At 36.4% G+C, this 12508-nt stretch overlaps 1 protein-coding gene across 1 annotated transcript; it reads right to left on the reverse strand.

The window, feature by feature from the left end:
* Positions 1-406: 406 nt before the first annotated feature.
* Positions 407-10627, reverse strand: LOC134798638 (odorant receptor 13a-like). The gene is made up of 8 exons (XM_063771000.1): positions 10546-10627; positions 7796-8051; positions 4857-4964; positions 4317-4780; positions 3553-3655; positions 2803-2898; positions 1514-1669; positions 407-580 (listed from the first exon to the last, which is right to left on the reverse strand). The coding sequence occupies exons 1-8, from the start codon at positions 10569-10571 to the stop codon at positions 512-514; spliced, it is 1278 nt and encodes a 425-aa protein (XP_063627070.1). The 5' UTR covers positions 10572-10627; the 3' UTR covers positions 407-511.
* Between the last annotated feature and the right edge of the window lie 1881 nt (positions 10628-12508).

A 12508-nucleotide genomic window follows, 5' to 3' on the forward strand; every position in this document is an offset into this window, starting at 1 on the left:
AAAAAATTCCATTTATATATTACTGAAAATTACATATTTACATAAATATGATTTATCCAATTCAACTTCTAACACTGATTTCGCAGTGAAAATAGAAGTTACTTATATTTTTTTTTACTATTTTTCCTAGAATCGGCAAACAATTATGTGATACATATATAAAATTCGGGCAAAAAGAAAAAATCATGCATTTAAGGGTTAACATCACTGGAAAAGTGTTTTGAAATAAGGATACTAAAATATCTAAACTGTTTCTTCCTTAATATTGCTTTGTACCCAATTAACTTTAAAGCGATATGCTAGCTTAATCAACTATATTATAGCTACCTACCCTATATATGCTTTGCAAATAAATAGGTACGTCTATTATTTTTTAACTAAAAGAGTTTAAAACAGAAGCATGAGTGAATTTAACGTGCAGATACTTATATAATTTATAGGTACATTTATTATGACTCAAAATGAGCATGAGAAAAAAATATCTCAATTTAGGTAGGTACTGTTTTTAACTTCAAGTCATTTCTTCAGTAGCGGTCACCGTGCGAAGCATAATAAAATATGAACAGCACGCCTTCAAAATCTGTAACCAAAAAGACGTTGTTAAGCCGGGATTCCACCAGTGTGCGGCGCAGTGTGGCACATGCATATTCAGTACAAAATTGCTTGTGCCGCACAGTGCCGCACACTGGTGGAATCCCGCCTTAAAGTACCGAAAGTGACTCTCGTGGATTTGATTGCTTAATCCATAGATAATAAATATTTAAAAAATCGATTTGTAAATATTATTTGTCCAAAAAGTATTAAAATGTGTTTGATACGATATTCGAAAAACCGCCATAGGAAGTTTCAAAAGTTTTAGAAATTGATAACTAGCTTCTGCCCACAATTTCTCTGCATGAGATGATAATGATGATTGATAAAAACTATCCTAAAGTATGTCCTTCCTCAGGCCTCCTTCCTCTGTCAAAATTCATCAAAATCAATTCAGCGGCTTAAGCATGAACAAGTTACAGACAGACAGACAGAGTTACTTTCACATTTTTAGGGTTCCGTATCCAAAGGGTAAAAACGGGACCCTATTACTAAGACTCCACTGTCCGTCTGTCCATCTATCCGTCACCAGGCTGTAGGCTCGATTCGGGAAATGAATTAGAGATTCACTAGATATGAAATAGGTAAAGATATGTGACGTTACACAGCAAAAGGTACCTTATGGCGGCTGGCGCTTACGTCGCATAGCGCCGCAATAATATTGGAGCGGCTTTGATTAATAATAGCGTAAGCGCCAACCGCCATAAGGTACCTTTACCCGTGGGACGTGACATATCTTTACTATAATCGTATCTAGTTAATCTCTAATTCATTTCCCGAATCGCGCCGTGTGTCTCATGAACCGTGATTATGGATTTCTGAAGCCGCTACAACAACAAATACTAAAAAGTACGGAACCCTCTGTGGGCGAGTCCGACTTGCACTTGTCCGGATTTATTATAATAATAGTAGGGATACCAACCGCAGCCATAGTTTGAACCCCTACTGGCACCATACCACAGGCCTTCAGGTTTATTGGTTCTTGGACGTTTTGTAGGAAAAATAAAACGAGTTTTCTGTTTTTCATGTCCATACACTCCCAGGGCAAACCATACACGGCATCGATTAGTTTTTCACTCTGCAAATAATTAATCTAATCATAATAAATCTTCTTCTTCTTCCTCGTGTTATCCCGGCATTTTGCCACGGCTCATGGGAGCCTGGGGTCCGCTTGACAACTAATCCCATGATTTGACGTAGGCACTAGTTTTTACGAAAGCGACTGCCATCTGACCTTCCAACCCAGAGGGGAAACTAGAACTTATTGGGATTAGTCCGGTTTCCTCACGATGTTTTACTTCACCGAAAAACAACTGGTAAATATCAAATGATAATTCGTACATATTAAGTTCCGAAAAACTCATTGGTACGAGCCGGGGTTTGAACCCGCGGCCTCCGGATTTAAAGTTGCACGCTCTTACCGCTAAGCCACCAGCGCTTATCTAATCATAATAAATATTTCTCTATAATACTATGTACATTAGTCCTCACACCCTACCTAGCAGCCGGTTCTGCCTTTACGTGCGGCCCAACGACACGGGCAAGGGCAACATCCGCTCGGTTTACCTTTTACAATCCATTAAATAGTTGAAATGCCCTACAAGTTGGCTTTGGTTCATTGACATAATATCTAAGGATGGGCCTTACGGTCACTAAGAATGGTGCTAAGTTCAGCGGCGTCACTTACGAATTCGTGCAGTCTAACGCAACTAGTTGCGATTTGCGACCAATCGCGCCCGTGATGTGAGCTCATCAACCAATCGCATTGTGGCATTAGACTGCACGATTGGCTCGAATTCGTGTGCGTGACACCGCTGTATTGGCGGCCCCATTCTTTTTGGCCGTAAGGCCCGTCCTTAGATATATGTCAATTCCACGCACGCATCTCAAATGCCCGTGTCGTGCATGAGAAAGACTAGACCGGTACTAGTGGTAAAAATTATTGCAGTTGTTTTTTGCTCTCATTATTTCTAAAGACTTTGTTTACTTTTGGTATACTTATTCAAAATAAATAGTCGAAGACTTATCGTGATTCACCAAACCAATAACAATGATATATTTACAAAACAGTAAATAACTACGAGCTCTAAATATTATTTTTTCTGTTTGCTTGATATTTATTTTTGAAAAGCAAACATTTTATTGACATCCATAATTTATTTATATAAGTTATTTTATTTATTATTTGTGACACACTTTTTTCTAACTTACCTGAGTTCCAATAAGTTCAAATGTGACAGATATTTGTATCAATTGCTGAAATAACGCAACTGTTAGAGGTCCATAACTCCCTAGAGCTTCGGAGTCCTGAAAGAAAATACAACTAATACAGTTATAAATTTAGTTATACACGGTGTAACATGAGGAAACCGAATAATTTTAACAGCGTATTCCTGATCATATTTAGAGACAAAAATTTCCTATAAACTTTTTTGAAATTCGCCTAGTTTCAGAGATATTATTAATTAAAAAAAAATCAAGTTTTTATTGTTACATAGTGTAAATGGCCTTTTTGATGGTGATGTTGCTGCTATGGGACGTAGTCTAAATATCCTTATTGATAGATGTCAAAAAGTGACAAGTAACACTTTGCAAAAAGTAGGTTTTACGAAAAAAATAATGAAAAATCAATTTTAAGTGACAAGTTTATCAATAACATTTATTTTTATGTACAAATACATCCAAAAAATTGAAAAAAACGAAACAAAAGAAATTTTTTTTTTGGCGAAATTGACCTAAACTCATATTACATTTTTTACTTCTTTTGACCTCAGAAATGCGTGGTTAAAATTATTCGGTTTCCTCATGTTACACCGTGTATATTATGTATTCTTGCAACAACACTACACATATACCTACACCGTTATTAACAACGCCTGATTTATGATTTATTTATGACATCCCGTTAGGGGCAATAAATAAAATGTATGCTAGAGATAGTAATAAAAAAATGTTAAATACCAATTTTGAGCATTCCAATAAAATAATACAACCCACTATTTGATAGAATGCGAAATTTAAGAGAAGAAAAAAGCTGTATGCGCTCGAAGTCTTTGACATAAAGCTGTAACAATAAAGTCCATACTTACATAAGACACATAATTTATGAAGCATTTTAAAATCGTGAATAATTATCTGACCTGCTAGTATGAGTTGAGTTCTCGCGCGCGACTTCAAGTATGGACTCGCACGCGAGAACGCAACTCGTGCTAGACGGTCAGAGGCCCCTATTTCACCACGGTGACAGGTGCGACAATTGTCGATATCACTGTTACTGACGTCACAGGCCTCCATAGGCTACGGTAACCGCTTACCATCGGACGGGCGGTGTGCTTGTTTGCCACCAACATTTTAATAAAAAAAAACATTATATCGTCAATAAATAAGTACTTATTTTGCGAAGCTAATGACAATTGTCACAAGAAACATGACAATTGTCACGAAATTCCGACACAGAACTCATTTCCTGTCAAGAATTACCAAAAGTTCTTTTAAATGTAGTGACAATTGTCATCATCATCATCATAAACTTCGCAAGAGAAATTCCCGTTTTTTGCCAATATAATAAAGATTTTTAAAATAATACAATGATGTTGGCAAACAGGAATACGGCCCGCCCGATGGTAAGCGGTAACCGTAGCCCATGGACGCCTGTGACGTCATCAATAGTGACATTTGTCGAATTGTCGCACCTATCACCGTGGTGAAATAGGGGCCGTCCTTACTCCATTATATTCCGGTGATGATTCACAAGTTCCACAATTAATGTTGATATGTTTTTACTCTCCTCTTCAGTATACAATGAAATTCCGATACTCGTCATTTGACTAGCAGGTTTAGGGAAATTATCTAAGTTGTGTTTCAAAATTTTCAAATTACCCCATATATGAAACACAATCAAAGAAAGAAGTAGATGCCATAAACAGAAAGTCGTGGAACCGATGCTTGTTGAAACCCAGCTCATTAAACTTAAAAAGATGTGTCCTTTTATACCAGTAAGATAATCAAAAGGGAGAGAAAGATATACTGCTGTCTCGTAAGTAGTATTAACAGGTTTATTAGAGCTATACATGCCCGCTTTGAAGTTCTTAAATGCTGGAGTTATATTAAATAACGCTATTCCGCCGTACAGTTGAATGTGAACAAATACCGTAAAGATATTGCAAATTTTCTCGATGTAATTATAAATCTGCAATGCAAATAGGTATGTATATTAGGTACGGAAAAAAAAATATAGATTTGAAAAACGGTTATATTTATATTACCTTATTAGCATATTCAGAATTATCCTTTTGATGAAAGAGGTGAATTTTTTCCAAGAATTCTTTGATCACTTGCCGATATTCAGCCATCCATGGCATTCTTAGTCTTTGCTGGATTAAAATAAATAATTTTAGAATACAATAAGCAATTCTTCCTCGAAGTTATAGTACATTGTAGGAGAGGACGGAAAACCGCTAAAAGATGGACGAGTGAGTTCGAGGGCCGACACGTTAGTGGAGGCCCTCGAATAATACGAGTCCATCTTTAGCGTTTCCGGCCGAGGCATTACATAGTGCTTTTCACGACTACTGCGAGGAAATAAGAAAACATTTGCATAACTATAAGTACTAGCCCGCGATTTCTCTGGTAGCAAATTACTAGCCACTGCCTGTGCTGTCTCTTGAATTTCGGTAGGAGTCAGCGTACGAATATCATTTTCTTCACTAGAAGAACTCATTTTTATAGCGATCGTAGTCATAGATACGTGTTTCTTGTATTTTTAGGGTTCCGTACCCAAAGGGTAAAACGGGACCCTATTACTAAGACTTCGCTGTCCGTCCGTCCGTCCGTCCGTCCGTCCGTCCGTCCGTCCGTCCGTCTGTCACCAGGCTGTATCTCACGAACCGTGATAGCTAGACAGTTGAAATTTTCACAGATGATGTATTTCTGTTGCCACTATAACAACAAATACTAAAAACAGAATAAAATAAAGATTTAAATGGGGCTCCCATACAACAAACGTGATTTTTGACCAAAGTTAAGCAACGTCGGGAGTGGTCAGTACTTGGATGGGTGACCGTTTTTTTTTTTGCTTTTTTTTTGTTTTTTTTTTATATGGTACGGAACCCTTCGTGCGCGAGTCCGACTCGCACTTGCCCGATTTTTTAGTCAAACACAACAGAATTTACACTATCCAATTCAGTGAGTATTTTCCGATCCCGCCTTTTTTACTTTTTTATCACTTTTAAGAGGCGTTTTTCTGTTGTTTGCTTCAAACCGACTCTAAACTTAGAAGCGTTTTTGCTAAAAAAAACACAAACAGCTACAAAAGTAAAAAAACGCCTTAAGCGTGAATCGAATGAACTGACTGAATGAATGAATGAATGAAATTCTTTTAACTAGAAATTGGTCCTATAAATAACCTAATTTTATTTTTGAAGGAAAAAGTTGCGCCAAAAAAGACCTTTTATTGATTTTTATGTTTTAAATGATACTCATTGCTGTAGCGAACTGTCACCAATGACAGATGATGATAACAATGAAACATTTTAGTAGTGGTGGTTCAGGTGCTACAGCTATTGCCTACTTTCCAGCTTGGTTTTAGACCATCTATTGCCACATTTCCGAACAGTGGCGTGAAAACATCTTAACAGTTTTATGTGCCTGGAGTTTTATGTATTACTGAAGAAATTGGACCGTCTAGAGGTAATTGAGTAAGCCGCATAAACTCAAGACGCCGGTTCGATTTTTCGCCGTTTCCGTGTCCTCCACCACTGTAGGGTTAACTTGGACTCTTTTTCTTTAGTATATGACATCTATTTGAGTTTATTATGTCCCCCACGTACTTGTTCAAATTAAAATCGAGTTTTGAACTTTTATCGAAAAGAAATTACCTAAATTTTTCACATAATTTAGAAAAACGAAGTCACAGATATTGATAATATTTTTAGTGGGTATACACGTATACAGGATGGCTAAAAATAACTGCATTCCCGTTGCCAGGGAGGTTTTTGGAGTATACCGAGCAACTTTTACTATGGGACCAACCCCCAAATCTTGAAAATAATTTGGCTGTTTCATACATTTTAGCTGGTCCATTTTCTATGGGAGGGTAAATTTTCTTTTTCGATTTCGGGGTTGGACTCTTAGTAAAAGTTGTTCAGTATAACCCCAAAACCTCCCTGGCAACAGGAATGCAGTTATTTTTTAGCCACCGTGTATAATTAAGAGCCCATAAACGTGCACACTAGCGCCACTGCTAAATAATCGTGATTATTTAAATTTAATGACAGGTATTTAAAAAAGCGGCCAAGTGCGAGTCGGACTCGCCCATGAAGGGTTCCGTAGCAGCAAGTAACATAATAAAATTGCGGTTTACGATTTATGACGTATTAAAACAAAACTACTTACTAGATCTCGTTCAAACCAATTTACGGTGGAAGTTTGCATGGTAATACATCATATATTTTTTTTTAGTTTTATTATTCTCCTATTTTAGAAGTTTCAGGGGGGGACACACACATTTTACCACTTTGGAAGTGTCTCTCGCGCTAACTATTCAGTTTAGTAAAAGATGATATTAGAAACCTCAATATCATTTTTGAAGACTTCCCATTGATTATCCATTGATACCCCACCCATACGGGTTTGATGAAAAAAAGACATTTTGAGTTTCAGTTCTAAGTATGGGGAACCCCCAAAATTTTTTGTTTTTTTTTCTATTTTTGTCTGTAAATCTTAATGCGGTTCACAGAATACATCTACTTACCAAGTTTCAACAGTATAGTTCTTATAGTTTAGGAAAAAAGTGGCTGTGACATACGGACGGACAGACAGACAGACTGACATGGCGAATCCATAAGGGTTCCGTTTTTTGCGTTTTGGCTACGGAACTCTAAACAGGGGGCCGCTACCTTTTGAATACATCAAACTAGTTTTTATGTTGCTGGATTCGTCAATCTAGGTATGCGTCCAAAGTTAAAATGGCCGTTTTTGTTTTGAGTTCCTAGATCGACGAATCCAGCAACATAAAAACTAGTTTGATGTATTCAAAAGGTAATTAAATAAACAATATAGTACGTAGCGGCTCCCTTTTTAAATACTTGTCGTTAAATTTAAATAATCACGATTATTTAGCAGTGGCGCTAGTGTGCACGTTGGTGGGCTCTTATTCCTTGATTTAAGATTCCAATAACAAATATATTCGGTAGTGAAAACTTACCAGACAAATGATAGTCATTGCCAGTGTTATATAAGTGTGTCCTATTATGACGAAACTGGTTGTGCTTATGTGATTTCTTACATACCAGATTTGAAAAACTAGTATATAGCTCATAAACAAGAAACAAGTTATGTTCCATTTTACAGCAAAGGTATATTCCTTATTCTTTGACTCGATCAAAGGCCAGGATGCTACGCGATTGAGCGAAGTGGCGACCTGCTTTATATAACCCAAATCCTTTGGCGATGTTATTTGGCTGCAAATTTAAAAATATTAAAGTATTTCAAGCGATACCATTTTAACGAGGAGCATAAACGTACGAAAACTATTTTATGCCAGCGACTTTCTTAGCAGCAAGATAATCATAAGTAAACTAAATGTAGAAGACACGAATTTTAGCGTGTACCTACCTATTAAATTAAAAACTCATTTAACATAAATTTACTTAACTCAACAGTCATTTTTTAGCGGCATGCATTGTCTTGAGCATTGTTTAAACAGAATAGGTACATACTAATTTTAATAATATATTTATTTTTTTGCATAAATACAATCCAAACCTAAAAAAATTACAGTTTTTCTGCAAAACCACATCCTTATCTCAAATAAGCAGACATCGGAAATTGTATAGTTATAATTCGTTAACACCACTCCGCTGCATCAAAAATGCTATAAAATTTACGATGTCTGCAAATAAGAACGTGCTAGTATATTGAGTTACAATCAAGTATAGCCTGTCCGATTTCGGAGATGGCGCACTTGATTTTAGATTAACTTTTTAGATTAAGTAACTGATTCGTGTACTATTTTTTATTTCCCCAATATCTCAAAAAGTATTAATATTTAAGAAATCAAAATTAATATTATAAAAGAGGAGGATATTTCAATCAAACCTTCCATACTTGCAGAACTGTATCTACATTATTTATACTTTTTATTCAATGTTGAACAAGCCCTCCGCGCCTCATTTTTCGGAAACGCGCGCGGCGTGAAAAAGCGATTACGTAACATTAAATATAATTTTAAAGGTATTAAATATTCATTCAAAATTAAAAAAAAAATCATGTAAGTATTTAAAAGATGTCAACAAATGTAATACTTGTAGAAATTAATCTTAAAATTATGTTTTCAACAAGTTGGGAAATTGTTAATGAACAAAATTTTCTTGAAATTCCTTCTTTATTTAAAACGAAAAAAAAATGTATAAATAAGTATTGTAAAATTTTCACGCTTTCTAGAACCCTTCTCATATACATGCTTAATAAGATCACATTATAAAAGATTTCATTAAGTTAATACTTTGCTTTAAATAAGTTTTAGAATAACATAGAAAATCGACGAAAAACGAAAAATCAAGGTAAAATTGTAAAATATAAAACAATATTATAACCAAACTATTAATTTTTTCAGAACTTTTATAACGCGATCTTACTAAACATGTATACGAGAAGGGCTCTAGAAAGCGACAAAATTTTACGATAGTTATTTACATTACATTTTTTGTCGTTTTCAATAATGAAGGAAGTTTGAGAAAATTTTGCTAATTAACAATTGCCTAACTTGTTGAAAACATAATTTTAAGATTAATTTCTACAAGTATTACATTAGTTGACATGTTTTAAATACACGATATTTTTTTTAATGTTACTTAATCGCTTTTTCACGCCACGCGCGTTTCCCAAAAATGAGGCGCGGAGGGCTGTGTTCAGCGTTGAATAAAAAGTATAAATAATGGAGATACAGTTCTGCAAGTATAGAATATTTCATTGGAAATATCCTCTTCTTTTATAGTATTAATTTTGGTTTATTCAGTAGTAATACTTTTTGAGATATTGGGGAAATAAAAAATATCTACCTTTTTCCCCCTTTTTTTGTTTATAACTTTTCATATTTTGTGTGTGCTAATACACGCTTCGAATACATTTTTCTATATAACATGACGAATCTAATGAGGTATCACACGTATTTTTAGGAGTAGTATCTTTATTTTTCACCGTTTTCAGCATCTCGAACAGACTAGTGGAGAAAAAATGATAAACTCGAGACATCGTAAGGCGGTCACGTGACCGTAAGGTTTAGATGGCCACTCATTTAGATGGCATTTAAATCAATAAAGAAAAACTCAATGACATTACATGAAAAAGGTTCTAACCTTGTACGGGTTGAAATGCGAGGATCTCACAGTTACATTCTAACTTTATATCACTCAAATATAATTCAATAAAGCTACATCTTGATGAAATCGCTAATAAAAGTGAACTCTAATACTGGTGAATAAAACTCAAAATATCATGACCAAATATATTTAGATGCGAGGTCTGCAAGGTAACTTTACAATTTCTATTCGAATTTTAAACAATTAACGGTACAAATTTGAATTTCGAATTTTAAACAAGCTCACTGACCAGCAATTTCGGAACTAAAGTTTTTCAATAGAAAGGAGGATGGGTCAATTATACATAGTGCTGCAGACTAGTCATTGAGTTTTCACTTCTGTCGGCACTCCCGGAGTGCAACCCGTTGTTTTTTTTTTCTTGGCTAATCTCATCTTCTGCTAATTCCATTTCAGATGATGATGATGAGATTTTTTCGATTAAATATTATACTTATCTAACGCATGATTTTGGATTTTTTCAACAGATTTTTGGATCATATTTAGGATTGATTTTTTTAGACAATTTGTGTTTTGATCTTCTAAGTGTTATCTTAAAAATTTAATTCATTAAAAATAATCTAGTAATAGTTATTACCTGTCTCCATTTTGGTAACTAATCATGTTGGTGTTATGATTGTCTACCTTCTGAAAGGTCTTCGACGCTGTTTTTTGCTTTCTGTTGATTGATGCAGAATAAATGATATTCACTTTGAACGGTCGCATATAAAGGGTAAGAATTTAAAATTAATTTTACAGTATTCATAAAGTCATTTATAATTCAGTAATAACTTAGCTGCTTCATTGTTCAGCGGGGCTCTGACCTTCTGCTACCGACCGTAAATTGAGTTATTTAAGCATAATAGAAAAGTTTTGCTGTTCCATTTGTGTTAAATATAATGGTCCTATAACTAAAAGTTAAGTTATTGCTTTGTTATTGAGTTTAACTTACCATTAATAAAACAGACGAAATTAAGAGTAATTAATATTTTCTCAAATACTTACGTAAACTTTATTGTTGTGCTCAAATCATATTATAGAGCACTCAGTACTTACATTATCTTCATATGTTTTCAGTAAAAAAAAATATACCTACTTGTTCAAAACCGTATCAAGTTATTAAATCTGAGAAGAGCTGGTTCAATCTTATTTGCTGTAATAGGGAATATTAGGCAAAGCTCTGCGTAGGTGGCACCTTTGTGGCACATACAGTAAACAAACCACATTGACACATCACACGTCACGTCAATCACATGGCCTACCGCGAAACAAGAAAATCGAAATTTCGTTATATAATCTCCCAATCACTCTTGCATATTCGAGCGATAAAGAGGCAGTTAACTAAATTTCGATTTTCGCGTTTACCGGTAGGCCCTTGTTAACAAACCGTCTTGATGCATCAATGTCATATTTTATCGTGTGTTCATCATCTCAGCCATAAGACGTCCACTGTTGAACATAGGCCTCCCCCTTGGACCTCCATACGTGCCGGTTGGAAGCGACCCGCATCCAGCGTCTTCCGGCGACCTTAACAAGATTGTCTGTCCATCTTGTGGGTGGACGTCCTACGCTGCGCTTGCTAGTCCGTGGTCTCCACTCGAGCACTTTTCGACCCCATCGGCCATCTTCTCTGCGTGCAATGTGGCCTGCCCATTGCCACTTCAGCTTGCTAATCCGGTGGGCTATGTCGGTGACTTTAGTTCGTCTACGGATCTCCTCATTTCTGATTCGATCACGTAGAGAAACTCCGAGCATAGCCCTCTCCATAGCTCGTTGAGCGACTTTGAGTTTTGAGATGAGGCCGATAGTGAAAGACCACGTTTCGGAGCCGTAAGTCGTCACTGGTAACACACATTGATTAAAGACTTTCGTCTTGAGGCACTGAGGTATGTCGGACGAAAAGACATTACGTAGTTTCCCGAACGCTGCCCAACCGAGTTGGATTCGGCGGTTGACCTCTTTCTCGAAGTTGGACCTACCTAATTGGACTACTTGTCCTAGGTAGATGTACGAGTCAACAAATTCGTGTACCGAGTTCCCAACAGAGACTGGGATGGGCACAACATTGGCATTTGACATAAGTTTCGTCTTGTCCATGTTCATTTTCAAGCCCACCCGTTGTGAAACTCGGTTGAGGTCATCGAGCAGCATGCTGAGTTCCTCCATCGACTTTGCCATGACTACGATATCGTCGGCAAACCGAAGGTGAGTGATGTATTCGCCGTTGATGTTGATGCCAAGTCCTTCCCATTCCAGGAGCTTGAAGGCGTCTTCCATTACGGCAGTAAACAGTTTCGGAGAGATAACGTCTCCCTGCCTTACGCCTCTTCGCAATGGAATCGCCCTCGTGCTCTGCTCCTGTACTCGGACCGACATGGTGGCGTTACTATACAAACGATAGTCAATATGGCATCGCTGAAGAGACTCAAGCACCGCCCATGTTTCCACCGAATCGAAGGCTTTCTCATAAGCATAATGGCAAGTTATACTCTTCGGTCTTCTGTATAACTTGCCGCAGCGTATGGATGTGGTCTATGGTACTATAGCCTTTTCGGAAACCG

The sequence above is a fragment of the Cydia splendana genome, chromosome 17, assembly GCF_910591565.1.
Source record: "Cydia splendana chromosome 17, ilCydSple1.2, whole genome shotgun sequence".
Lineage (NCBI taxonomy): Eukaryota > Metazoa > Arthropoda > Insecta > Lepidoptera > Tortricidae > Cydia > Cydia splendana.